Below are 26,762 nucleotides of genomic sequence, written 5' to 3'. Positions count from 1 at the left end.
AAAGTTTTTATTGTGAAAGCATGTTTACCAAAGTATCCCCTTACAATGGGTAATACTTACTGGATGATATACTTTACTCGATATCTCGATATCTCCACCTTACAAATCAATCCATCCAATTTCACTAATGGATCCAGAACCAGGATATTACATTATGACCATTCACCATATTAACTACTTTACCAGGGTCAGCTATAGTGTATATATCCAGCTAAACATTGATGTCCAGATGGGACAATGTATCCATTGCCCACTCATTCCTCTCAGCATGCCCGGTGACCAGCGGGGCCACCCACCTCATTGATCCCAGTCAGGTTTAAGACTCATGGTGTCCTGCATTTGGCTATGTATGTTGTTAGGGTAATGGCTTAATAAAACATTGGCTTTGATTTCCAAGAGACACACAGGGAAAACCCAGGCCTTGGACGTTATAGGGGAGGGGTCGGACATCTGCAAGCTCAGCGCTAACCTGCACCCACTCTCCGAGAGGGATTGGCTAAAAGGGATGATCTAAGAGAGGTCAGAGTTCAAAGGATGCCAGAAAAAGAGTAGTGGGACACATTATCTCAACATACATTTTTTTCTTAAGACCAGCCATAAGGCTTTTGAGGAAGACATAAGACAATAGTAACATGGATACAATAAAGCAATGGGCTCCTTTGGCCTAAATGGATTTCTCCAATCATAGAAATATAATTACTAGAATGGACAAAGCTAATCATGCATGTGTCACTGGTACACTCAATATGGCTGCTGGTCCACTCCATCAAAGATATATATATATATATGTTTTTTTTTAAATTGTAACACATGCAATCTACTTGCAGTGAAGCCGCTCAACATTTATATTACATTCAGTCATCTAACAAACTCCCATCCAGAGTGACCCACAGAAGCAACCAGTGTCAATGCCCTGCTCAAGGGCACGTCAACAGATCTCCCACAAGGTCAAAAACGGGGACCCGAACCAGCGTCATATCAGACACCGGCCCAAGCTCTCAACCACCAGGTCACCAGCCCTCCAATACCCCCCCCCCCCCCGCCCCACACACAGTTCCCCGAGAGCTGCCCCTCAATCATCCGAGATCCCCCTCCCCACCCATTTTTATTTTTTTAATAATAATAATTATATTCCCCACCCACATGCACCAACAAAATGAACAAAAGAGGAAAAAGACAAAGGAAAATAGAAAACAACAATGCAAAAAACAAAAGTCATCAAGGAAAACAAAAATCATAACAGCAAGGCCAACTGAATATGTTTGAGTGCGTGTATGTATTTACATGTGTGTATGTGTGTGTATGTCCGTGTATGTGCACGTGTGTGCGTTTGAATGAGAGTGTGTGTATATGCATGTGTACGCGCATACAAACACCTGCGCGGCATCAGCCTCAGGCAAACAAGCATTAGATGTAACAATGTTGCCACTCAGTTTTATTCAAATGTACTTTTTGTATTGTTTTATTTTGACTTAATTTTTTGACCGTCATTCTATGCCCCGCCCAGCAACTCCATCCCACTTGTCTCCAATTCCACATCCCAACCCTCAGCTTCCCTCAGCCCATTCCACCTATCGCTGCTGGCCACCCTCTTCGAATTTCTACACACCATATATCTTTCAACTATGCTATGATGTTTAACATACAACTTAAATCTATATAATCGAACAGAATCCACATCAAAAAACATTGACTTGAATAGGAAATACCATTCTAATACTCCAATACCATGAATGATTTTGAAAAAGATAGAAAATTGATGGACAGGAACTGGTGCATTGTAGCTTTTATTGGAAATGGCTTTTGGTGTTTACTCAAGGTGTGTTCTCAGTGGGTGCATTCTGGATTATTATTTAAGGTATGTGAGATGAAAGAGAGAGAGAGAGAGATGAGAGTCTGAGTGAGCCAAGTGCTCTTGGTAATGTACCCACCATAGACTGATAGATAAAAGTCCAATATAGAGGGAAATAGGTAGACAGACATAATGCTTTTTGTTACTGTCTAGGGTGGTTCATGCTTGGCTTGTTAACAATCATTCATGTCTTGAGATGAGCTTTTGCTGTTCTATTGGGTTTCAGGAAACAAACAATGTTATAAGAAAATATGTTGCACTCTAGCAAAAGGTTGAATTGAAATGACAAACACCAGTTAATTAAATTAGGCCTGATTTAAAGAAGTTCATGAAATCACTCCTGGTTATACTTACGCACACAAGTTATAATAACCTATAAAGTTATGCCGCAAACGATCAAAACCACTAAAAGCAACATTTTGTTATACAGTACCCAGTGATTTAATTGACTGATTATTTGACTTTTTTCCCTGGTGGCTTGGGAACATGTGAATCGAAAGTCAATATCCCACATTTGCATACAAAAACTAAAACCAATTCTTTCAGTCATGCTTTTCAAGACACAAACATCGACAGATAACCTCTCTGGATGTGGCAGACATGACCTTCACGTGATTCTGGGACTTTGTATTGCCAGCTGCATCATGTGCCTGTCCATATACCAGCTGGGAGAGATAATATGTACTCCTTGAGAGGGAGCATCAACACAGTACTGGTGGGGAGGCTCTGGTGGTTGATTTGATGGGTGGTTACAGCCGGTGTTGAGTGGTCGACATAGTTCATCACCCACCTGGATGGTAAATTCAGCAGTTGATCAAAATAGAAAAAAGGGTGAGAAATCAAATACGGTAGATGTATGAATTGACATCAACCGTGACAGAGGTGTAAGGAGTGACACTTTAAGCCAGCAGCGCTAAGCGAAGGTGCGGTGCCAATGCGTTGGCTTTTCGACAGCGACTGTTCCTCAGTTTTTTTCCCCTCAGAGGAAGTTAAATGTCAGAGAGACGGATGTAGTACTTACCCAGTTTGCAAACAAGTATCGAAAAGCACAGTCTGAGAAATATGAGATCATTTGGTTCTCTGTAGCTGGTGTGGGAGGTGAGTTTTTATTCTGCTTGGCATCTTGTTCTGAAGTATCGCATCATCTTGGAATGAAAATTGAGATGTTTGACTGTAAAGCCTTATTCTTGTAAGATGGCTAATTGGGATGTTTGACAAAGTCTTGGCAAAGAGGAACTGTTGGCTTTTCAAGAGAAAAAACAAGAAACTATTTCATGCATATTTTCTTTAAAAAATATTTTATTGTCCTTGCTTCATTATAATCTACCCCCGGACACCACACACACACATCTATGTGGTGGAAAAGTGACAGGTTCTTTTGGATCTGGGCTGAGCAGGCAGAGTGAAGTAGAGACTAAACAACAGTTTTAAACAAAACAACATATTTAAGAGGACATGTGGCTCAGGTAGGGTACATCTCACATGTTCCATTCCACAGTTTGCTTTTAGCCAATGAATAGTTTAAAATACCAACATCAACAAACCAGACAGAAAGGGGCACCAGAAGTGGCCCTGGAGACATGTGTCCATTTTCTCAGGTTCTCCACAGCTCAAACAACTACGTTATCTACATGCTCTCAACAAACAATGCCATTAGCTCTCTGCACACCAGGCTCCACCATGCCTCCGGACTACATTCACTTCCTGTGGGCAGACGCCTAGAACATAAAAAAGAGGGGGGTTTAAATACACACATTGAAATTTCATAATCAGTTCAATTGTACAATGAAAATGCTTGATGCGTTAACTGAATGAATGGGCAATTAGTCACACCTGTGACACACACACACACACACACACACACACACACACACACACACACACACACACACACACACACACACACACACACACACACACACACACACACACACACACACACTCTCACAAACACAAACACACACACACCAAAAAGCTGGAAGCGGCACATGGTAAGCGGCACAGAGCAGGCCCCTGAAGCAGGTTAGGGGTTAAATGCCTTGCTCAAAGTGTGCATTATGTATGCATACAGTACCTATGCATGGGATTACGTGTGTGTGTGTGTGTTAGCACTGTATGTGTATACACGTGTGTGCTGAGCCCTCTCAGACAGACAGTGAGAGGGCTTTGAAAGCCAATGACTTCCCCTAACCTGAGCCCATGCTGTTTGGCGAAACGACCCGTTGAGATGATGCTCTGCTCATCCCCAGACCTCATTTCTTCCCCCTCCTTCCAAAAGCTCCTTTAGAGTGATGGACTGGACTATCACATAACGTCTGGCCTTGTCGGATATGTAATGCCTCGTTGAGCTTGTGCGCAAGCCTCGCTGTGCCCCCCCTCTTGTGACAAGCCAGACAAGACGGGGCCGTTTTGAAGTGAGGGTTGGAGAACAGGTATTATGGGATGGGGATGCTTGCCGAGACATTCGGACAAAAGGAGTACCATTTCCGTGACCTGTCTTATTCTGACACCTGGATGTTCCGGATCTCGACAAGCCTGTCAAGGTGTCCCATTAAAAGGTGCTGTTGGATACATTCAGGTTTTTTTTCACGGCAGCCAGTGTCTCTCTCTCTCTCCTTTGTCTATTATTTCCCTCCCTTCTTTAAAATCACAGTATTTTTATTTGACTGTCTCTTTGTGCCACTCCTCCCTTCAGAGAAATGGGAGACAATAGGTACGTACATGAAACATATAAAGACAGGTGCACTAGTCGTGAGATGATGCCCAACCCAGCACACATACGAACTGACGCACCCTATGCACACACACAGACACCACACACGAACGCACGCACCCACATGCACACACACACACACACACACACCAACTCAGTGTTCATTTATTAAACAATGAGTGCTTTAGATTGCTTACCTGTGCTCCATGGTCCTGAAAAGGGGTGGCTTGAATTGATGTGGCTCTTTGGCCGAACCACCAACAGAAACCCAGAACATTGGGAGAATATATTCCCTTTGACCTAAAAAAAGAAGAAGCTAGTATTGAATTAACCATGACATGATGCACAGGCTTTGGAGTAGATTTCTTTTATCTTTTATCCCTGCTATCCTCCCAATATGCCCTTGAAAAACACACACACACACACACACACACACACACACACACACACACACACACACACACACACACACACACACACACACACACACACACACACACACACACACACACACACACACACACACACACACACACACACACAAAGAGAGAGAGAGAGAGAGAGAGAGAGAGAGAGAGAGAGAGAGAGAGAGAGAGAGATGAAATCTACGTTTCCATGGAAATGGCATGCAATAGTAAGCCTATTATCAATTCTCATGTATTGGCACTCGTTGGCTGGCGATATTTAACCGTAACAAATTAAAAGGCCTTCATGCGTGCAAAGGAATTGATAAAGCCACGGCGCTCTGAGTATTACGTTTGATGTCTTTATCATCAGGAAACTCTACTCAGCTACTGTTGCATATCCTTGCCACCCTTATCTATCAAATACATCTTTTAAGTTGTGCATATTTTCTTCATTCACCACTTATGTGAGTAGAGTTCTTGAAAATGCTTATATCCCAATTCATTGACATATGCTTTAGCAAGCCTTCAAAATGAAGCTAAACAACCCTTGAACAAACCTTTGCACAAACTATTCTGAATGAAAGATGGAACCTTAGTGCACAAAACACTAGTGCAGCCAGGGATCAAGCTGGTGTATGCTGATCCATGCTGGTCTGTGCTGGTCAGTGCTGGTTGGATGCTGGTCAAGCAAGTCTGACCAGCATGGTCATGTTGGTCTTACCAGCATGGTCTAGCTGGTTATGCTGGTTGACCAGTATGGTCTAGCTGGTCACATTATTAGCCCAGCAAATGTGTGACTCACCACTTGGATTTGGTCTTATGTAGAAACATTTGAAATGGTGTTTTTACATTGGATACAAGTAGAGACTCAGAGCTATAAAAGGGTATGTCATCAAGCATTTTTGAGGAACAATGGGAAAGTAATTCTGCTTTGAAAGTTGATAAACTTGTGAACTCACTTTTGAGAAAATGGCCTTTGAATGTTTTGGTATCTTGTGAAGAGCTCCACTTTGTCTACACCCATTCAGCATTGTTCACACCCTCTTAAGCTTTTGCCCCACCCATCTCATTTCGTTCTCGGAGTGTTCAGAACGCACACTTGACACTCAGGCCGATGATTTGTTTACCTTTGGATAACATGAAAACAGCCTAAATTGCTCTGCTGGCAACAATTTCATTACTCTTTTTTGCCGATGTTTACTGACACCGGCCATATTCAACGGGTTTTGTACACTTTAGCTTTAGACATTTACATAGATAGCTAGGTAAACAATAAACCTAGCTAGGTAAACAACGTGTAAGATCACACGTGTCACGTAACGTTAGCTAACGAGCCAGCCAGCTAACGTTAGCTAGTTAAACAACAATGAACATAGTGCCAAATCATGTCGTTACTACCCTACATGAATCTGCTGGGAGCTAACCAACCAGGTTCGATGTTAGCTAGCTAATATTAGGCTTTAACTAGCAAAGCGAACAGCTCTGGGATACGAATAATAACATCATACATGCAACGTTAGTTAGGGAGCCAGCCAGCTAACGGTCACATTTTTGTGTTATTACATACAGCCGGGAAGAACTTTTGGATATCAGAGCGACGGAAACTCACTAGCATTACCAGCATTAAGACCAGGAATAAGACTTTCCCGAACCGGATACTTTGTTAGTATCCCCCAAGGCAATTGAACTCATCCCAGAGGCTGTTCCAAAACTCAGCCGGAGGAAAAGAGGCACTCGGAGCGGACTTTTAGTCAGACTCAGGAGGTGCGCACACCATCCACCGCTTCCGTGTATATCACTCGCTAATGTTCTCTGGATAATAAAGTTGACGATCTAAGGGCAAAGATTTCCTTCCACAGAGACATCAGGGATTGTACCATACACTACCGGTCAAAGGTTTTAGAACAAATCAAATCAAATCAAATTTTATTAGTCACATACACATGGTTAGCAGATGTTAATGCGAGTGTAGCGAAATGCTTGTGCTTCTAGTTCCGACAATGCAGTAACAACAACAAGTAATCTAACCTAACAATTCCACAACTACTACCTTATACACACAAGTGTAAAGGGATAAAGAATATGTACATAAAGATATATGAATGAGTGATGGTACAGAACGGCATAGGCAAGATGCAGTAGATGGTATAGAGTACGGTATATACATATGAGATGAGTACTGTAGGGTATGTAAACATAAAGTGGCATAGTTTAAAGTGGCTAGTGGTACATGTATTACATAAAGATGGCAAGATGCAGTAGATGATATAGAGTACAGTATATACATATACATATGAGATGGGTAATGTAGGGTATGTAAACTTTATATTAAGTGGCATTGTTTAAAGTGGCTAGTGGTACATTTTTACATAATTTCCATCAATTCCCATTTTTAAAGTGGCTGGAGTTGAGTCAGTATGTTGGCAGCGGCCGCTAAATGTTAGTGGTGGCTGTTTAACAGTCTGATGGCCTTGAGATAGAAGCTGTTTTTCAGTCTCTCGGTCCCTGCTTTGATGCACCTGTACTGACCTCGCCTTCTGGATGATAGCGGGGTGAACAGGCAGTGGCTTGGGTGGTTGTTGTCCTTGATGATCTTTATGGCCTTCCTGTGACATCGGGTGGTGTAGGTGTCCTGGAGGGCAGGTAGTTTGCCCCCGGTGATGCGTTCTGCAGACCTCACTACCCTCTGGAGAGCCTTACGGTTGTGGGCGGAGCAGTTGCCGTACCAGGCGGTGATACAGCCCGACAGGATGCTCTCGATTGTGCATCTGTAGAAGTTTGTGAGTGCTTTTGGTGACAAGCCGAATTTCTTCAGCCTCCTGAGGTTGAAGAGGCGCTGCTGCGCCTTCTTCACAACGCTGTCTGTGTGGGTGGACCAATTCAGTTTGTCCGTGATGTGTACACCGAGGAACTTAAAACTTTCCACCTTCTCCACTACTGACCCGTCGATGTGGATAGGGGGGTGCTCCCTCTGCTGTTTCCTGAAGTCCACAATCATCTCCTTTGTTTTGTTGACGTTGAGTGTGAGGTTATTTTCCTGACACCACACTCCGAGGGCCCTCACCTCCTCCCTGTAGGCCGTCTCGTCGTTGTTGGTAATCAAGCCTACCACTGTAGTGTCATCCGCAAACTTGATGATTGAGTTGGAGGCGTGCATGGCCACGCAGTCGTGGGTGAACAGGGAGTACAGGAGAGGGCTCAGAACGCACCCTTGTGGGGCCCCAGTGTTGAGGATCAGCGGGGTGGAGATGTTGTTACCTACCCTCACCACCTGGGGACGGCCCGTCAGGAAGTCCAGGACCCAGTTGCACAGGGCGGGGTCGAGACCCAGGGTCTCGAGCTTGATGACGAGTTTGGAGGGTACTATGGTGTTAAATGCTGAGCTGTAGTCGATGAACAGCATTCTCACATAGGTATTCCTCTTGTCCAGATGGGTTAGGGCAGTGTGCAGTGTGGTTGCGATTGCGTCGTCTGTGGACCTATTGGGTCGGTAAGCAAATTGGAGTGGGTCTAGGGTGTCCGGTAGGGTGGAGGTGATATGGTCCTTGACTAGTCTCTCAAAGCACTTCATGATGACGGAAGTGAGTGCTACGGGGCGGTAGTCGTTTAGCTCAGTTACCTTAGCTTTCTTGGGAACAGGAACAATGGTGGCCCTCTTGAAGCATGTGGGAACAGCAGACTGGGATAAGGATTGATTGAATATGTCCGTAAACACACCAGCCAGCTGGTCTGCGCATGCTCTGAGGACGCGGCTGGGAATGCCGTCTGGGCCTGCAGCCTTGCGAGGGTTAACACGTTTAAATGTTTTACTCACCTCAGCTGCAGTGAAGGAGAGCCCGCAGGTTTTGGTAGCGGGCCGTGTCAGTGGCACTGTATTGTCCTCAAAGCGGGCAAAAAAGTTATTTAGCCTGTCTGGGAGCAAGACATCCTGGTCCGCGACGGGGCTGGTTTTCTTTTTGTAATCCGTGATAGACTGTAGACCCTGCCACATACCTCTTGTGTCTGAGCTGTTGAATTGCGACTCTATTTTGTCTCTGTACTGGGACTTAGCCTGTTTGATTGCCTTGCGGAGAGAATAGCTACACTGTTTGTATTCGGTCATGTTTCCGGTCACCTTGCCCTGGTTAAAAGCAGTGGTTCGCGCTTTCAGTTTCACGCGAATGCTGCCGTCAATCCACGGTTTCTGGTTTGGGAATGTTTTAATCGTTGCTGTGGGTACGACATCGTCAATGCACTTCCTAATGAACTCGCTCACCGAATCAGCATATTCTTCAATGTTGTTGTTGGACGCAATGCGGAACATATTCCAATCCGCGTGATCGAAGCAGTCTTGAAGCGTGGAATCAGATTGGTCGGACCAGCGTTGAACAGACCTGAGCGCGGGAGCTTGTTGTTTTAGTTTCTGTTTGTAGGCTGGAATCAACAAAATGGAGTCGTGGTCAGCTTTTCCGAAAGGAGGGCGGGGGAGGGCCTTATATGCGTCGCGGAAGTTAGTATAACAATGATCCAGGGTTTTACCAGCCCTGGTAGCACAATCGATATGCTGATAGAATTTAGGGAGTTTTGTTTTTAGATTAGCCTTGTTAAAATCCCCAGCTACGATGAATGCAGCCTCAGGGTGTGTGGTTTCCAGTTTACAAAGAGTCAGATAAAGTTCGTTCAGGGCCATCGATGTGTCTGCTTGGGGGGGAATATATACGGCTGTGATTATGATCGAAGCTAAACACCTTCTTCACCCGCTTTGAGGATAACACAGTGCAACCAATGCGGCCCGCTACAAAGGACTGTGGGCTCTCCTTCTCCGTGGCTGACGTGAGAAAGACATTTAATGTGTCAACCCTCGCAAGGCTGCCGGCCCAGAACACCTACTCATACAAGGGTTTTTCTTTATTTTTACTATTTTCTACATTGTAGAATAATAGTGAAGACATCAAAACTATGAAATAACACATATGGAATCATGCAGTAACCAAAAAAGTGTTAAACAAATCAAAATATACTTTATCTTTGATATTCTTCAAAAAGCCACCCTTTGCCTTGATGACAGCTTTGCACACTCTTGGCATTCTCTCAACCAGCTTCACCTGGAATGCTTTTTCAAGAGTCTTAAAGGAGTTCCCGCATATGCTGAGCACTTGTTGGCTGCTTTTCCTTCACTCTGCGTTCCGACTCATCCCAAACCATCTCAATTTGGTTGAGGTCAGCAGATTGTGGAGGCCAGGTCATCTGATGCAGCACTCCATCACTCTCCTTCTTGGTAAAATAGCCCTTACACAGCCTGGAGGTGTGTTGGGTCATTGTCCTTTTGAAAAACAAATTATAGTCCCACTAAGCCCAAACCAGATGGGATGATGTATCACTGCAGAATGCTGTGGTAGCCATGCTGGTTAAGTGTGCCTTGAATTCCAAATAAATCACAGACAGTGTCCCCAGCAAAGCACCCCCACACCATAACACCTCCTCCTCCATGCTTTACGGTGGGAAATACACATGCGGAGATCATCCGTTCACCCACACCGCATCTAACAAAGAAACAGCGGTTGGAACCAAAAATCTCCAATTTGAACTCCAGACTAAAGGACAAATTCCCACCGGTCTCATGTCCATTGCTTGTGTTTCTTGGCCCAAGCAAGTCTCTTCTTCTTAATGGTGTCCTTTAGTAGTGTTTTCTTTGCAGCAATTCGACCATGAAGGCCTGATTCAAACAGTCTCCTCTGAACAGTCGATGTTGGGATGTGTCTGTTACTTGAACTCTGTGAAGCATTTATTTGGGCTGCAATTTCTGAGGCTGGTAACTCTAATGAACTTATCCTCTGCAGCAGAGGTAACTCTGGGTCTTCCTTTCCTGTGGCGGTCCTCATGAGAGCCAGTTCCGTCATAACGCTTGATGGTTTTTGCGACTGCACTTGAAGAAACGTTCAAAGTTCTTGACATTTTCCATAGTGTCTGAAAAAAAGATGGACTGTCGTTTCTCTTTGCTTATTTGAGCTGTTCTTGCCATAATATGAACATGTTCTTTTACCAAATAGGGCTATCTTCTGTATATCCCCCTACCTTGTCACAACACAACTGATTGGATCAAACGCGTTAAGAAGGAAAGACATTCCACGAATGAACTTAAATTAAAACACAAATTAACAAGGCACACCTGTTAATTGAAATACATTACAGGTGACTACCTCATGAAGCTGGTTGAGCGAATGCCAAGAGTATGCAAAGCTGTCAACAAGACAACGGGAGGCTATTTGAAGAATCTCAAATATAAAGTTTATTTTGATTTGGTTAACACTTTTTTGGTTACTACATGACCCCATATTTGTTATTTCATAGTTCTGATGTTTTCACTATTATTCTACAATGTAGAAAATAGTAAAAATAAAGAAAAACCCTTGCATAAGTAGGTGTTCTAAAACTTTTGACCGATAGTGTACTCTGTTTCACGAAAACATGGCTCTCTCTGTATATTCTGTCTGAGCCCGTTCAGCCAGTTGGGTTCTCAGTTCATCGCAAAGACAGGAATAATGTCTCTCTGGGAAGAAGAAGGGCAGGGGTGTACAGTATGTTTCATGATTAACTACTCTACTCATGGTGTGATTGTGATAACATACAGGGACTCAAGTCCTTTTGTTCACCCGACCTAGAATACTTCACAATCAAATGCTGTCCGTATTACCTCCCAAGAGAATTCTCTTTGGTTACAGTCACCGCCGTGTATTTTCCCCCTCAAGCCGATACCACGACAGCCCTCAAAGAACTTTATGCAAACTGGACTTTATGCATACTGGAAACTACATATCCTGAGGCGGCATTTATTGGAGCTGGGGATTTTAACAAAGCAAATTTTTGGAAAACGTTACCAAAGATTTATCAACACATTGACTGTAGTACATGTGCTGCTAAAACACTCAACCACTGCTACTCCAACGTCCGGGATGCTTACAAGTCCCTCCCCCACCCTCCCTTTGGCAAATGATTATGACTCGATTTATCTCCTCCCTTCCTAAAGGCAGAAACTCAAACAGGAAGTACCTGTGCTAAGGACTATTCAACGCTGGTCTGACCAATCGGAATTCACACTTCAAAATATGTTCCGGGTAGCCTCATAGAACAACATAGATGAACATACTGATACGGTGACTGAGTTTATCAGGAAGTGTAAAGGAGATGTTGTACCCACTGTGACTATTAAAACCTACCTAACCAGAAACCGTGGATAGAAGGCAGCATTTGTGCAAAACTGAAAGCGCGAACCATCGCATTTAACCATGGCAAGGTGACTGGGAATATGGCCGAATACAAACTGTAGTTATTCCCTTCGCAAGGCAATCAAACAGGCAAAACGTCAGTACAGAGACAAAGTGGAGTTGCATTTCAACGGCTCAGACATGAGACGTATGTGGCAGGGTCTATAGACAATCATGGACTACAAAGGGAAAACCAGCCACATCGAGGACACCAACGTCTTGCTTCCGGACAAGCTAAACACCTTCTTCACCCGCTTTGAGGATAACACAGTGAAACCAATGCGGCCCGCTACAAAGGACTGTGGGCTCTCCTTCTCCGTGGCTGACGTGAGAAAGACATTTAATGTGTCAACCCTCGCAAGGCTGCCGGCCCAGACGGCCTCCCTAGCCGCGTCCTCAGAGCATGTGTAGACCAGCTGGCTGGAGTGTTTACGGACATATTCAATCTCTCCCTATCCCAGTCTGTTGTCCCTACATTCTTCAAGATGTCCACCATTGTTCCTGTACCCAAGAAAGCAAAGGTAACTGAACGAGTGCTATCGTCCCATAGCACTCACTTCTGTCATTATGAAGTGCTTTGAGAGACTAGTCAAGGATCATATCACCTCTACCTTACCTGACACCCTAGACCCACTTCAATTTGCTTTCCACCCCAACAGATCCACAGACGATGCAATCACCATCACACTGCTCTATCCTATCTGGACAAGAGGAATACGTATGTAAGAATGCTGTTCATTGACTATAGCTCAGCATTCAACACCATAGCACCCTCCAAGTTCATCATTAAACTCCAGGCGTGTGTCTGAACCCCTGACTTCCTGATGGGCCGCCCCCAGGTGGTGAAGGTAGGAAACAACACCTCCACTTCGCTGATCCTCAATACTGTGGCCTAACAAGGATGCGTGCTCAGCCCCCTCCTGTACTCCCTATTTACCCATGACTGCGTGGCCATGCACGCCTCCAACTCAATCATCAATTTTGCAGACGCCACAACAGTAGTAAGCTTGATTACCAACAATGACAAGACAGCCTACAGGGAGGAGGTGAGGGCACTGGGAGAGTGGTGCCAGGACAATAACCTCTCAACAAACGTCAACAAAACAAAGTAGCTGATCATGGAATTCAGGAAATAACCGAGGGAGAACCTCCCTATCCACATCGACGGAACCGCAGTGGAAAAGGAGGAAAGTTCCTCGGTGTACACATCACTGATAAACTGTAATGGTCCACCCACACAGACAGTGTGGTGAACAAGGTGCAACAGAGCTTCTTCAACCTAAGGAGGCTGAAGAAATTTGGCTTGGCACCTAATACCCTCACAAACCTTTACAGATGCACAATTGAGAGCATCCTGTCAGGCCGTATCACCGCCTGGTACAGCAACTGCACTGCCCACAACCGCAGGGCTCTCCAGAGGGTGGTGCGGCCCAACGCATCATCGGGGGCAAACTACCTGCCCTCCAGGACACCTACAGCCCCCGATGTCACAGGAAGGCCAAAAATATCATCAAGCACAACAACTACCTGAGCCACTGCCTGTTAACCCCGCTATCATCCAGAAGGAGAGGTCAGTACAGGTGCATCAAAGCTGGGGCCAAGAGACTGAAAAACAGCATCTATCTCAAGGCCGTCAGACTCTTAAATAGCTATCGTTAGGATCATCACTTTATTTTAAGAATGTGATATGTCAGAATAATAGAAGAGAGAATGATTTATTTCAGCTTTTATTTCTTTCATTACATTCCCAGTGGGTCAGAAGTGTACATACACTCAATTAGTATTGGTAGCATTGCCTTTAAAATTGTTTAACTTGGGTCAAACGTTTTGGGTAGCCTTCCACAAGCTTCCCACAATAAGGTGGGTGGATTTTGGCCCATTCCTCCTGGTGTAGCTGGTGTAACTGAGTCAGGTTTGTAGGCATCCTTGCTCGCACACGCTTTTTCAGTTCTGCCCACACATCTACTGTGGGATTGAGGTCAGGGCTTTGTGATGGCCACTAAAATACCTTGACTTTGTAGTCCTTAAGCCATTTTGCCGCAACTTTGGAAGTATGCTTGGGGTCATTGTCCATTTGGAATACCCATTTGCGACCAAGCTTTAACTTCCTGACTGATGTCTTGAGATGTTGCTTCAATATATCCACAAAATGTTCCTTCCTCATGATGCCATCTATTTTGTGAAGTGCACCAGTCCCTACTGCAGCAAAGCACCCCCACAACATGATCCTGTCACCCCCCGTGCTTCACGTTGGGATGGTGATCTTTGGCTTGCAAGCGTCCCCCTTTTTCTTCCAAACATAACGATGGTCATTATGGCCAAACTGGTCTTTTTTTGTTTCATCAGACCAGAGGACATTTCTCCAAAAAGTACAATCTTTGTCCCCATGTGCAGTTGCAAACCATAGTCTGGCTTTTTTATGGCAGTTTTGGAGCAGTGGCTTCTTCCTTGCTGAGCAGCCTTTCAGGTTATGTCGAAATAGGACTCGTTTTACTGTGGATATAGATACTTTTGTGCCTGTTTCCTCCAGCATCCTCACAAGGTCATTTGCTGTTGTTCTGGGATTGATTTGCACTTTTCGCACCAAAGTACGTTCATCTCTAGGAGACAGAACGCGTCTCTTCCCTGAGCGGTATGACGGCTGCGTGGTCCCATGGTTTTTATACTTGCGTATTGTTGTCTGTACAGATGAATGTGGTACCTTCAGGCATTTGGAAATTGCTCCCAAGGATGAACCAGACTTGTGGAGATCTACAATTTCTGATCTACAATTTCTTTTCTGAGGTCTTGGCTGATTTCTTTTGATTTTCCCGTTGATCAAGCAAAGAGGCACTGAGTTTGAAGGTAGGCCTTGAAATACATCCACCGGTACACCTCCAATTGACTCAAATTATGTCCATTAGCCTATCAGAAGCCATGACATCATTTCCTGGAATATTCCAAGCTGTTCAAAGGCACAGTCAACTTAGTGTATATAAACTTTTGACCCACTGGAATTGTGATGCAGTGAAATAATCTGTCTGTAAACAATTGTTGGAAAAATTACTTGTGTCATGCACAAAGTAGATGTCCTAACCGACTTGCCAAAACCATAGTTTGTTAAACAAGACGTTTGTGGAGTGGTTGAAAAACGAGTTTTAATAACTCCAACCTAAGTGTATGTAAACTTCCGACTTCAACTGTATATATACTGTATTCTGTCCTATTCCACTGTATCTTAGTCTATGCCGCTCTGACATTGCTCGTCCTCATATTTATATATTCTTAATTCCATTCATGTAAATTGAAATGTATTGTTGAATGTTACTTGTTAGATATTACTGCACTGTTTGAACTAGAAACATATGCATTTCGCTACACCCGCAGTAACATCTGCTGAACACGTGTACTGTATGTGACAAATTAAAGTATATTTGATTTGATTTGATTTGATACCCGCTTATGCTGGTGATGCTGGTGACCAAGCTGGTCTATGCTGGTCCAGCATAGTCTTGCTGCTGGTCTGACCACTCCCATCATTATCATATTTCCCAGCATGCTCTATTGTAGTTGTTTGTTTTAATGTCATTTTTGTTTGTTGTGTTTTTGCAGGTACATTGATTGATTAATTAATCAAATGCTAAACAAAGATAAATAACGTACATTTTTCTAAACTAATCCATTCTGCTAGTTTGACTTATTGCACCCGTTATTGAAATGTTTGTTCCATTTTACATGGTTTGGGTAGTCCATATGATTCTATGTTGGTCACCAGTGTCCATGGCTGATCCTCAGCAAAACACAGAGAAGGGTGGTAACCAAGCAGAAACACTGTGGTCTGGTTACTACGGTAACACAGCGAAGGCTGGTCACCAGCAAAAACACAGAGAAGGCCGGTCAACAGCAAAACACAATGCCATGAAAGCACAGCGAAGGCACCACGGAAACACAGCAAAGGCTGGTCACCAGCAATTATGCTGGACCAGCCTATGTCGGTCTACTGTATGCTGGCTTTTTCAGCAGGGATGTTCAAAACTAGGCCTTGATATTTGATACTAATTTACTTCTCTTTTTGAATTGGCAGTGCTGCACACTTGACCTGGATGGTTTTAATAACTTGCACTTTGCTTTGGGGGTGTTGTCCTGGCATGGCGTTGTTATTCTATTGTGCATGACCAATTCCATTGTATTATCTTCTTAACAATATGAGTCAGAGTTCAGTTTATTGGGAACGGATCTCCCTATTGGCCAGCCTAGGCCTCTCTTTGAGGAAGATAATCAGATAATGAACAACACAAGTCCCGGCAACCTGAATTCAAGCAGACAGAACACAAGATATGGGTCAGTCACATCTTTGCTCTAAGAGGCTACTGTTGATTTGTCATTTTGGCTTCTACCCCCTAGATCCATTCTAGTGTTAAATGACCTGTCCGAAGCGAAGCGTTCAGCAAGGAAGGGCACATTGGAAAACAAAAGTGAAAGGTTGTGAGGTTGCAAGATGAGGCAGATGGTGGGTGGAATGAGGCCCTGTAAATGTATTTATTTATTTTAGTTCAACTTCAGCTAGGCAGTGTTGACTTGTAAAGATGGCAATGTCTCTGGCTTATGTTTGTATTATTTTGAACATAGCCTTACGTTGGAGGTTGATCCACTCAGTGATATATGAGCAAATGTATTCAAAACATGCATGTATGCACACAAATGCACGTATCCACTTGCTGCTGCCAACATATACAGAAATGCCTTGTAATGTCCTGCCAACAAGATACGATTTGAGTCACAATCCATCACTTTAGTTCCTAGTACTTACAAACAACTTACTAGCAGTTACTTTGCCAAAATCTACCTCCACCAACAAAATCCACTTTTGACAGGAAATAAGAATTACAAGTCATGCATTTCTGAAAATGACAATTAAAATGTTGTCTTTTAAAAACATAAGAAACCAAAATTGACTTGATCATAATTCAGCATTTCTGACGAATCAACAAACTAGATGAGCCAAACTCAGCCTAGGCCTGCAGAGCTACGTACAGCAGGTGGTTCACATAGCTTTAAGCAGAACTCTACGTCCCAAAGATTGCATTTGTTTATGCCAGGTAGAATTGGAAGTTGGTTATTGAGGTTCCCCAAGATACAGAGACTGTGTGCAGAGATTAATAAGAAGCCTATTCTCTTATCGTCTCTCCAACACCGCAGCGTGCCAGCTTATTCCCCAGATTTGATTACTCGGAGTTTACATTTGCCTCTCTCCTGTTTGCCTCTCCTGTGTGTCATCAACCTGCCGTCATGTGGTCGAGAGTGGCATACGCGTGTGGAATGAGTGATGTGAAGTATAGAATGCCAAGTGAAGAGAGAGAACGTTCCAGGTAAATAACTGGGATCAGAAGTGGCAACGCGGGAAGAGATATCCGAGGACAGGTTCATTGTAATGGCTGAAATGGAATAAAGAGAAAGCTATTAAACACATGCTTTGATACTATTTCATTCATTTTTTTTGCCATTACAATGAACTTGTCCTCTGATATCTTTCTATTACCTATTTAAAAGATGATATGTACGGTGTCCATATTAGTACACACACCCGTTGAGTGTTGGAAGCAATGTCATCTTATCTGTGGTTTCGATTGGAGGAGGTGAAATGCGGCCAATGCAATTCGACTCGTGCTGGCTGTCTGAGCTGTGAGCTCAGGCTCATTGTACACAGTACAGTCAACACTCTAACCATCTGTTTGTTTATTTTGAAGTTCATGCTGCTCGTAACGGAGACCCAGATTGTTCAACGGTAAACAGTGTGTAGGGTCTCATCTTCTTCCTGTTACAAAACGTCCTAGTTGTTTCACTATTACAGTAACTACATTTTTAACTACATTCAAAATCACATTGTTCATTTTGCAGATAACTAACGTTAAGCAGTGGGTATAGAGTACAAAGCTACATCAATGTACTGTATGTTCATCTCATTTGGAATTGAGTTCTGCTATTACAGACTGCATTTTTTGCAGCTGGCCTGTATCTACAGTTAGACTAGGGGTGGACCTGGAAAGTCGAACTATATAACCAAATAAATCCTGGTCGGATTATTTAGATTACTGGACACTCATCTGTAAAAACAATAACATAAATCCATTTCAATATGTATCAGGGGGACAGGTAAGCTTTCGGAATGGAACCCCCCTTTCCCCTCTCCCCTCCTAATCCGGCCCCTCGCCCCAACCAAGCTAGGAATTAATTAACGAACCAACGCCTGTTTGCATACATATCCATGTCATTACCGAACAACAAATAGAAAAGAGGCGTACAAACACAGCTAATCGGTGTGGGGGCGTTCATTTAAACAGTAGTCTCTCCGAGTGCAGTGTTTACCCTCGGTGAGCGCGCTAAGCTAGGAACCCAGGGAAGGGTGGATAGAACACATTCGGTTAAAGGGAGTCAGGGTGGGGTGGGGGGTGTAGGGGCTCGATGCTCGGCTTGGGGAGAACGTGAGGGAATATGGGAGGGAGGGTAGGGGAGGGGGGTTCTGGATCCTAATAAGCAGTCTCCATGTGCCTTGCCAAGGAATCATCCTAATCAGTTTTGTATCCCGCTGCCCTGAAATGAACTGGGCCAGACAGGGAGGTGCTAGTTGTTGGATGTGGCTATGGAGGATATGTGGAGTGGAAACGCACCACTGTGTCGTGTCTTCCCTAATTGTCTGAATGTGCCAATGTATGCAGAGTACGTGCTAATTAGAGCCCTTTGACATTAGCCACAGCTTTGGCTGCATCACGGGGACGGGGAAGGTTCCAACAGGCTCATTAATTGACTATTATGATCGGGTTCAGAGTGCTTGGTTGGGTTCCACAGCGCCACGCATATATGAGTTGTTTATGGTTGGAAATGTGGCCGGTGCCACTATCGTGCAATGGTGCTGCATCGATGGAGGTGTTTCCAACTCGGTTGTGTTAGGATGGTGGCCATTATTTTGGCTGAACTTCTGTCGGATTAGGATCACGAAGCCTGGATTTCCAAAGTTTGCACAACACACTATCTGGAACCTGCTGTGTGGGTCAGTTCGTAGAGCAAGGCACTTGCAACGCTGGGGGTCATGGGTTTGATTCCCGTTGGGGCCACCCATACGTAAATTGTGTTGATGTATGACTGTGTCGCTTTGGATAAAAACGGTCTGCTAAATGGCATATGCATGGTACTGCTATTATATCCTTTGCTTTGAGTGTCAATTGTTCCATCTTTTTCTCAGAGCCAATGACTGCCTTAGAAGTCTGTATACTGTAGTGAAACGCATGTCACATGTCGATGAGTTCTGGGCTGAAGGAAACCTACGTATGTTAGAAGTAATAACATTTCATTATCATGTATTTCCAGAGGACCCAGAATACTACGGACACACTGCAGGACCTGACAGGGAGGAACATGACAGACTTCCTCTTGAAGACGTATGAGAAAGCAGGCAGAAAAAGGTACTTTCAACTCTGTGCTCGGTAGCACTTATATAACTTTCAATGTTCATACATAATGCCAACAATGTGACCGAAGTTGTTATCTAAGATAGCGTGTAATGTCAAGTTCTAAGTCCCACTAATTATACCTCATGAGTCAAGAGTCAAATTAAATGGTACTGTGTGTTGTTTGTGTATGTGTGTGTCTGCATGTGTGAATTTATTTGTGTGTTTGTGTGTCCATGCTTGTTCATATCTTATTCATTTGCACTCTGATCTTTGCCCGCACCTCTGCCACCACTACCCACCACTCAAGGTACGGAGGAATTTCCGTTGGAGGAGTTAACTCCCAAGTCAGGATGACTGAACCGGAAATTGAAGCTGTAATCAGGGATTTGAAAAGCCTATTCAATTCCCCTCAGGTATGCTATGGATATTGGGATAGTGGTGGCCTTACTGCCAGCTGTGGAACACATTGATTTAATATCTTCCCGTGTGGGAGGATAAAGGTACATTTGCGGTGGGTGAAAGCCAGAAGGGATCTATGGAGATCTCAATTCACAGAGGTGCTTGTAATGTTGTTTATCTACATTCAATTATGCATGGACGTAAGAAACCAATCACTAACACTAAGCTTGTGCTCTTTCTGAAACATGAGATCGAATCTGCTTGAGTGACTCTTGAATTTCAGACTCTTGAATTTCAATACATTACCTTCAAATCAAACTGGAAGGAAAGTTAAAAACCCAGATAGACGTTTGGGTGTCCATGGAAACTGGGTATGATTGTCTCAGATGCATCTAATATATTTACCTCTTCCTCTTTTTCTCCTCAACACATTCAAACAAGTGTAAACACACCCCTCCTATCTGTCTGTCTGTCTGTCTGTCTGTCTGTCTGTCTGTCTGTCTGTCTGTCTGTCTGTCTGTCTGACACACACACACACACACACACACACACACACACACACACACACACACACACACACACACACACACACACACACACACACACACACACACACATACACATACACATACACATACACATACACACTCATTAAATGTTCAAACCTGTAGGCGGTACGGACCTCAAATATTTAAAAAAAGAAAAAAGGCAAATGAAGTCATAAAATCAAGATCAGTGTTACTCTCCCTTGGGTGTCTTAACCATCCTTCTCCAGGGCACTTCTCCAGGCTCCATATTCTCCACACTAACATGACTTTGATTCACAGCCGCAGTGATGATGTAACTCTAATGGCTGAACATCAGCCGATCCCAGCTCTGTGCCTTTCCCTTTTTAAAGTGGGATATGTCTGGCTCGCTGACCCTGGTCAAAATAAGTGCACTACAAAGTGAATAGAGTGCCATTTGGGACACAACCTGTGTCTGCTGGGGTTGCAGACATAGAAAGAACAGTAGTATACAGTGTACTCCAGCAGTGGAATCTCCTCAGAGGAGGAAGGGGAGGACCTTTCTTCTTAGTGAAGTTCTTAAAAATAGTGAAAAAGTTATCCTTTTTAGATAAAACTATACGAAATATATTCACATGTCACCAAATAATTTATTCAAACACACTGTTTTGCAATGAAGGTCTACAGTAGCCTCAACAGCACTCTGTAGAGTGGCACCATGATGTAGCCAGAGTTCAGCTAGTTTCCGTCCTCCTCTTGGTACAGTGACAATAATACAAAACCTAGGAGGCTTGTGGTTCTCACCCCCTTCCATAAACATACACAATAATTATGACAACCTCTGGAGGAGGTTCTCCAACCTATCAGAACTCTTACAGCATGAACTGATAGGTTGCCCACCCAATCAAAATATCAGAGAATGAATCTAGTACTGAAAGCATAAGCTACAGCTAGCTAGCACTGCAGTGGATAAAATGTGGTGAGTAGTTGACTCAAAAAGGGAAAGACAATAGTTGAACAGTTTTGAACAAATTAGACGCAAGAGAGAAAGAGAGATTTTGCTGTATTTTTTTTTCACTCCCGCTTTTGCTTATTTAGCTATCACATGCATCTAAAGTTCAAGTTCAGCAGTGCTGCTACTCTCCCTAGGAGTGGCCATCCTGCAAAGATGACTGCAAGAGCACAGCGCAGAATGCTCAATGAGGTTAAGAAGAATCTTCGAGTTTCAGCTAAAGACTTACAGAAATCTCTGGAACATGCTAACATCTCAGCTGACAATTCTACCATACGTAAAACACTAAACAAGAATGGTGTTCATGGGAGGACACCATGGAAGAAGCCACTGCTGTCCAAAAAAAAACATTGCTGCACGTCTGAAGTTCGCAAAAGAGCACCTGGATATTCCCAGCTCTACTGGCAAAATATTCTGTGGACAGATGAAACTAAAGTTGAGTTGTTTGGAAGGAACACACAATACAAAGCCATAGCACAGTAAATTCAAATCCTCATCCCAGCTATAAAGTATGGTGGAGGGAGCATCATGGTGTGGGGCTGCTTTGCTGCCTCAGGGCCTGGACAGCTTGCTATCATCGACGGAAAAATGAATTCCCAAATTTATCAAGACATTTTTCTGAAAAATGTAAAGCTATCTGTCCGCCAATTGAAGCTCAACAAAAGTTGGGTGATGCAACAGGACAATAACCCAAAACACAGAAGTAAATCAACAACAGAATGGCTTCAACAGAAGAAAATACGCCTTCTGGAGTGGCCCACTCAGAGTCCTGACCTCAACCCGATTGAGATGCTGTGGCATGACCTCAAGAGTACGGTTCACACCAGACATCCCAAAAATATTGCTGAACTGAAACAGTTTTGTAAAGAGGAATGGTCCAAAATTCCTCCTGACCGATGCACACGTCTGATCCGCAACTACAGAAAATGTTTGGTTGAGGTTATTACTGCCAAAGGAGGTTCAACCAATTAAATCCAAGGGATCACATACATTTCCTACCCTGCACTGTGAATGTTTACACTGTGTGTTCAATAAAGACATGAACACGTATAATTGTTTGTGTGTTATTAGTTTAAGCAGACTGTGTTTGTCTATTGTTGTGACTTAGATGAAGATCAGATCAAATTTTATGACCAATTTATGCAGAAATCCAGGTAATTCCAAAGGGTTCACATACTTTTTCTTGCCACTGTACAGGGGGTGCCGGTACAGTGTCAATGTGCGTGGCACAAGTTAGTTGAGGTAATATGTACATGTAGGTAGAGTTAAAGTGACTGCATAGATAATAAACAGAGAGTAGCAGCGTAAAAAGAGGGGGGGGGGGACAATGCAAATAGTCAGGGTAGCCATTTGATTAGCTGTTCAGGAGTCTTATGGCTTGGGGGAAGAAGCTGTTAAGCCTTTTGGACCTAGACTTGACGCTCCGGTACTGCTTGCCGTGCGGTAGCAGAGAGAACAGTCTATGACTAGGGTGGCTGGAGTCTTTGACAATGTTTAGGGCTTTCCTCTGACACCGCCTAGTACAGAGGTCCTGGTTGGCAGGAAGCTTGGCCCCAGTGAAGTACTGGGCCGTACGCACTACCCTCTGGAGGCTGAGCAGTTGGCATACCAGGCAGTGATGCAACCAGTCAGGATGCTCTCGATGGTGCAGCTGTAGAACTTTTTGAGGATCTGAGGACCCATGCCAAATCTTTTCAGTCTCCTGAGGGGAAATAGACTTTGTCGTGCCCACTTCACGATTATCTTGGTGTGTTTGGACCATGATAGTTTGTTGTTGATGTGGACACCAAGAAACTTGAAGCTCTCAACCTGCTCCACTATATACCCGTCGATGAGATTGGGGGCGTGCTCGGTCCTCCTTTTCCTGTAGTCCACAATCAGTCCTCCATGAGTAGTGGTCCTCCATGAGTAGTGCCGCTAATAAGTCCTTAGTTTTGGGATCATGCTCAGGTAAAACAATTTGGCTAATCTATGCTTCCATATTTCCAAGTCCTATTCTTGAAGATCAAGGGTTATAACATTTATTGGAATGACTGTAATTCTGATAGACTTTGGTTTTTAATGTAAAGATATAATTTAATCATATTATTATATGTAGTAGAAAGCGATGGGTTAGATAAAGTGTACATAACCAACCCATAAAGTAAAATTTAACATGCAGAAATGGGCATCTATGTAAACTGTAACATTGATTTATCCTGCAATATATGTCGTTCAAATGGTAACACACATTTTTGTCTTCTTCTAATACCTCTTAAGGGGAAAGTCATCTAAAAGTAAAGGAATGTAATCAGATTATGTTACTGAGTTTGGGTAACCCAAAAGGTACGTTACTGATCACAATTTTGGACAGGTAACTAGCAACTGTAACAGATTACATTTAGAAAGTAACCTGGGCTCCCGAGTGGCCGTGATTGGGAGTGCCATAGGGTGGCGCACAATTGGCCCAGTGTTGTCCGGGTTTGGCCGGTTTAGGCCGCCATTGTAAATAAGAATTTGGTCTTGACTGAATTGCATATGACGTTAATATGGTGTCAACGATGTAGGTAGGCTGTGTGTAGTGGTTAGAGGTTATGATATAAAGGTTTGGCTTGGATAGGTTTTTTAGTCTGGTCACAGACAACTGATGTGTTTTGCACATCAGCTGTCCACAAGTGAAGGAAAAGGGGGGAGGAGGAGAGCACATAGATGCGAGAAGTATAATACAACAATCAAAGGGATCATGCTGCTTGTATGTGGCTGCTATGAAAGTGAACTGTGTTTGCATGTGATCAGGGGTGTATTAATTCCACCAATTCTGTTGAAAACAGAAGCAAACGGAACGAGGGAAAGAGGTAAAACATATCTGAATTTGTCCAATAGAATCGCTCATTTACAACTGTTGGACTAATGATTACACCCTAGATCAGCTAGATGCAGACAGGTATTGAATGTGTCAATGTCTCTCACCTTGATTACAAAAATGCATCTCGACCTTGTAAACTTTCATTCGTAGGCTAGGTTGTAGCAACTTCATGATGGGTATAGGGAATATTGGAGTATCATGTAGTAGCCTAAACCTATCAATGTTACATTGAGTTGGGTGAATGGAATATGAATGACAGTCATCCAATATTTTTATTTTTTATTTTTTTTTTACCTTTATTTAACCAGGTAGGCCAGTTGAGAAAAAGTTCTCATTTACAACTGCGACCTGGCCAAGATAAAGCAAAGCAGTGCGACAAAAACAACAACACAGAGTTACACATGGGATAAACGAACGTACAGTCAATAACACAATAGAAAAATCTGTATACAGGGTGTGCAAATGAAATTAGGAGGTAAGGCAATAAATAGGCCAATAGTGGCAAAGTAATTACAATTTAGCAATTTACACTGGAGTGATATATGTGCAGATGAGGATGTGCAAGTAGAAATACCGGTGTGCAATATATACAGAGAAAAGAGTCCTCCCGAGAATTGAACCCTGTGGCACCCCCATAGAGACTGCAAGAGGTCCAGACAACAGGCCCCCCGATTTGACACACTGAACTCTATCTGTGAAGTAGTTAGTGAACCAGGCCAGCCAGTCATTAGAGAAACCAAGGCTGTTGAGTCTGCCAATAAGAATACGGTGATTGACAGAGTCGAAAGCCTTGGCCAGGTCGATGAAGACGGCTGCACAGTACTGTCTTTTATCGATGGCGGTTATGATAACGTTTAGGACCTTGAGCGTGGCTGAGGTGCACCCGTGACCAGCTAGGAAACCAGATTGCATAGCGGAGAAGGTACGGTGGGATTCGAAATGGTCGGTGATCTGTTTGTTCACTTTGCTTTCAAAGACTTTAGAAAGGCAGGACAGGATGGATAGTCTGTAACAGTTTGGGTCTAGAGTGTCTCCCCCTTTGAAGAGGGGGATGACCGCGGCCACTTTCCAATCTGAGGAATCTCAGACGATACGAAAGAGAGGTGGAACAGACTAGTAATAGGGGTTGCAACAATGGCGGCAGATAATTTTATGAAGAGAGGGTCCAGATTGTCTAGCCCAGCTGATTTGTAGGGATCCACATTTTGCAGCTCTTTCCGAACATCAGCTGTCTGGATTTGGGTGAAGGAGAAGCGGGGGGGGGGGGGGGGGGGGCTTGGGCCAGTTGCTGCGGGGGGTGCAGAGCTGTTGGCCGGAGTTGGGGTAGCCAGGTGGAAAGCATGGCTAGCCGTAGAGAATTGGTTATTGAAATTCTCGATTATCGTGGATTTATCAGTGGTGACAGTGTTTCCTAGTCTCAGTGCAGTGGGCAGCTGGGAGGAGGTATTCTTATTCTCCATGGACTTTACAGTGTCCCTAAACTTTTTGGAATTAGTGCTGCAGGATGCAAATTTCTGTTTGAAAAAGCTAGCCTTTGCTTTCCTAACTGACTGTGTGTATTGGTTACTGACTTCCCTGAAAAGTTGCATATCATGGGGACTAGTTGATGCTAGTGCATTGCGCCACAGGGTGTAATAGAAATAAGGTCATGCTCATAAAAAAAATTGTCATCTGCCCTCAGTGGCAATCTTTACCAAGGATCACCTTCAGTGCTCAGTTGTCTCCACCAAGTCTGTCCCCAAACAATTTGATTTTCTGGTTTTAAGCATTAAAACCAGCATTATCGTCCACCATCAGCACCGGTCTGTACCCTACCTGCCCTAAGCTCTCTCCTGGCCCCTTACACCAAGTCTAAATTTGTCCTGCTAGGTGACCTAAACTGGGACATGCTTAAACCACCTGATCAAGTCCTAAAGCAATGGGACTCCCTAAATCTTTCTCAGATTATCACCAATCCCACAAGGTATGACTCCAAACACCCAGAAAAGGCTACTCTCCTCACAAATAATCCTGCTAGGTATCAGTCTGTTTTTTTCTGTAATGACCTTAGTGATCACTGTTTTACAGCCTGTGTTCGTAATGGCTGCTCAGTGAAACGACCTGTCCTGATTTGTCATATATGCTTGCTAAAAAACTAATGTGCAAGCCTTCCTTCCTGGCCTCTGTACAATGGTATAGAATCAGTTTGATCCCCTCTGTCGAAGACGCTTGGACCTTCTTGTTTGATATTTTCAGTGGTATTGTTAACAAACACGCCCCCATAAAGAAAATGAGAATTAAAAACAGGTTCAGCCCCTGGTTTGACCGTGATCTTGCAGAGTTACTCCACCTCAAGAATTGCATTTGGCGAAAGGCTC

The 26,762-nt window shown here is 43.7% G+C and overlaps 1 protein-coding gene across 1 annotated transcript in view; it reads left to right on the top strand.

Annotated features, from left to right (window-relative positions):
- Positions 1-26,762, top strand: part of LOC139534553 (phospholipid-transporting ATPase ABCA1-like) — a 292,873-nt gene that overhangs the window by 169,632 nt on the left and 96,479 nt on the right. Inside the window, exons 33-34 of the mRNA XM_071333760.1 lie at positions 19,561-19,655; positions 19,951-20,056. Coding sequence (XP_071189861.1) covers positions 19,561-19,655; positions 19,951-20,056 — 201 coding nt within the window. The remainder of the gene's footprint in view (positions 1-19,560; positions 19,656-19,950; positions 20,057-26,762) is intronic.

Source organism: Salvelinus alpinus, chromosome 11 (genome assembly GCF_045679555.1).
Source record: "Salvelinus alpinus chromosome 11, SLU_Salpinus.1, whole genome shotgun sequence".
NCBI lineage: Eukaryota > Metazoa > Chordata > Actinopteri > Salmoniformes > Salmonidae > Salvelinus > Salvelinus alpinus.
This window is presented reverse-complemented; position numbering and strand designations above follow the sequence as displayed.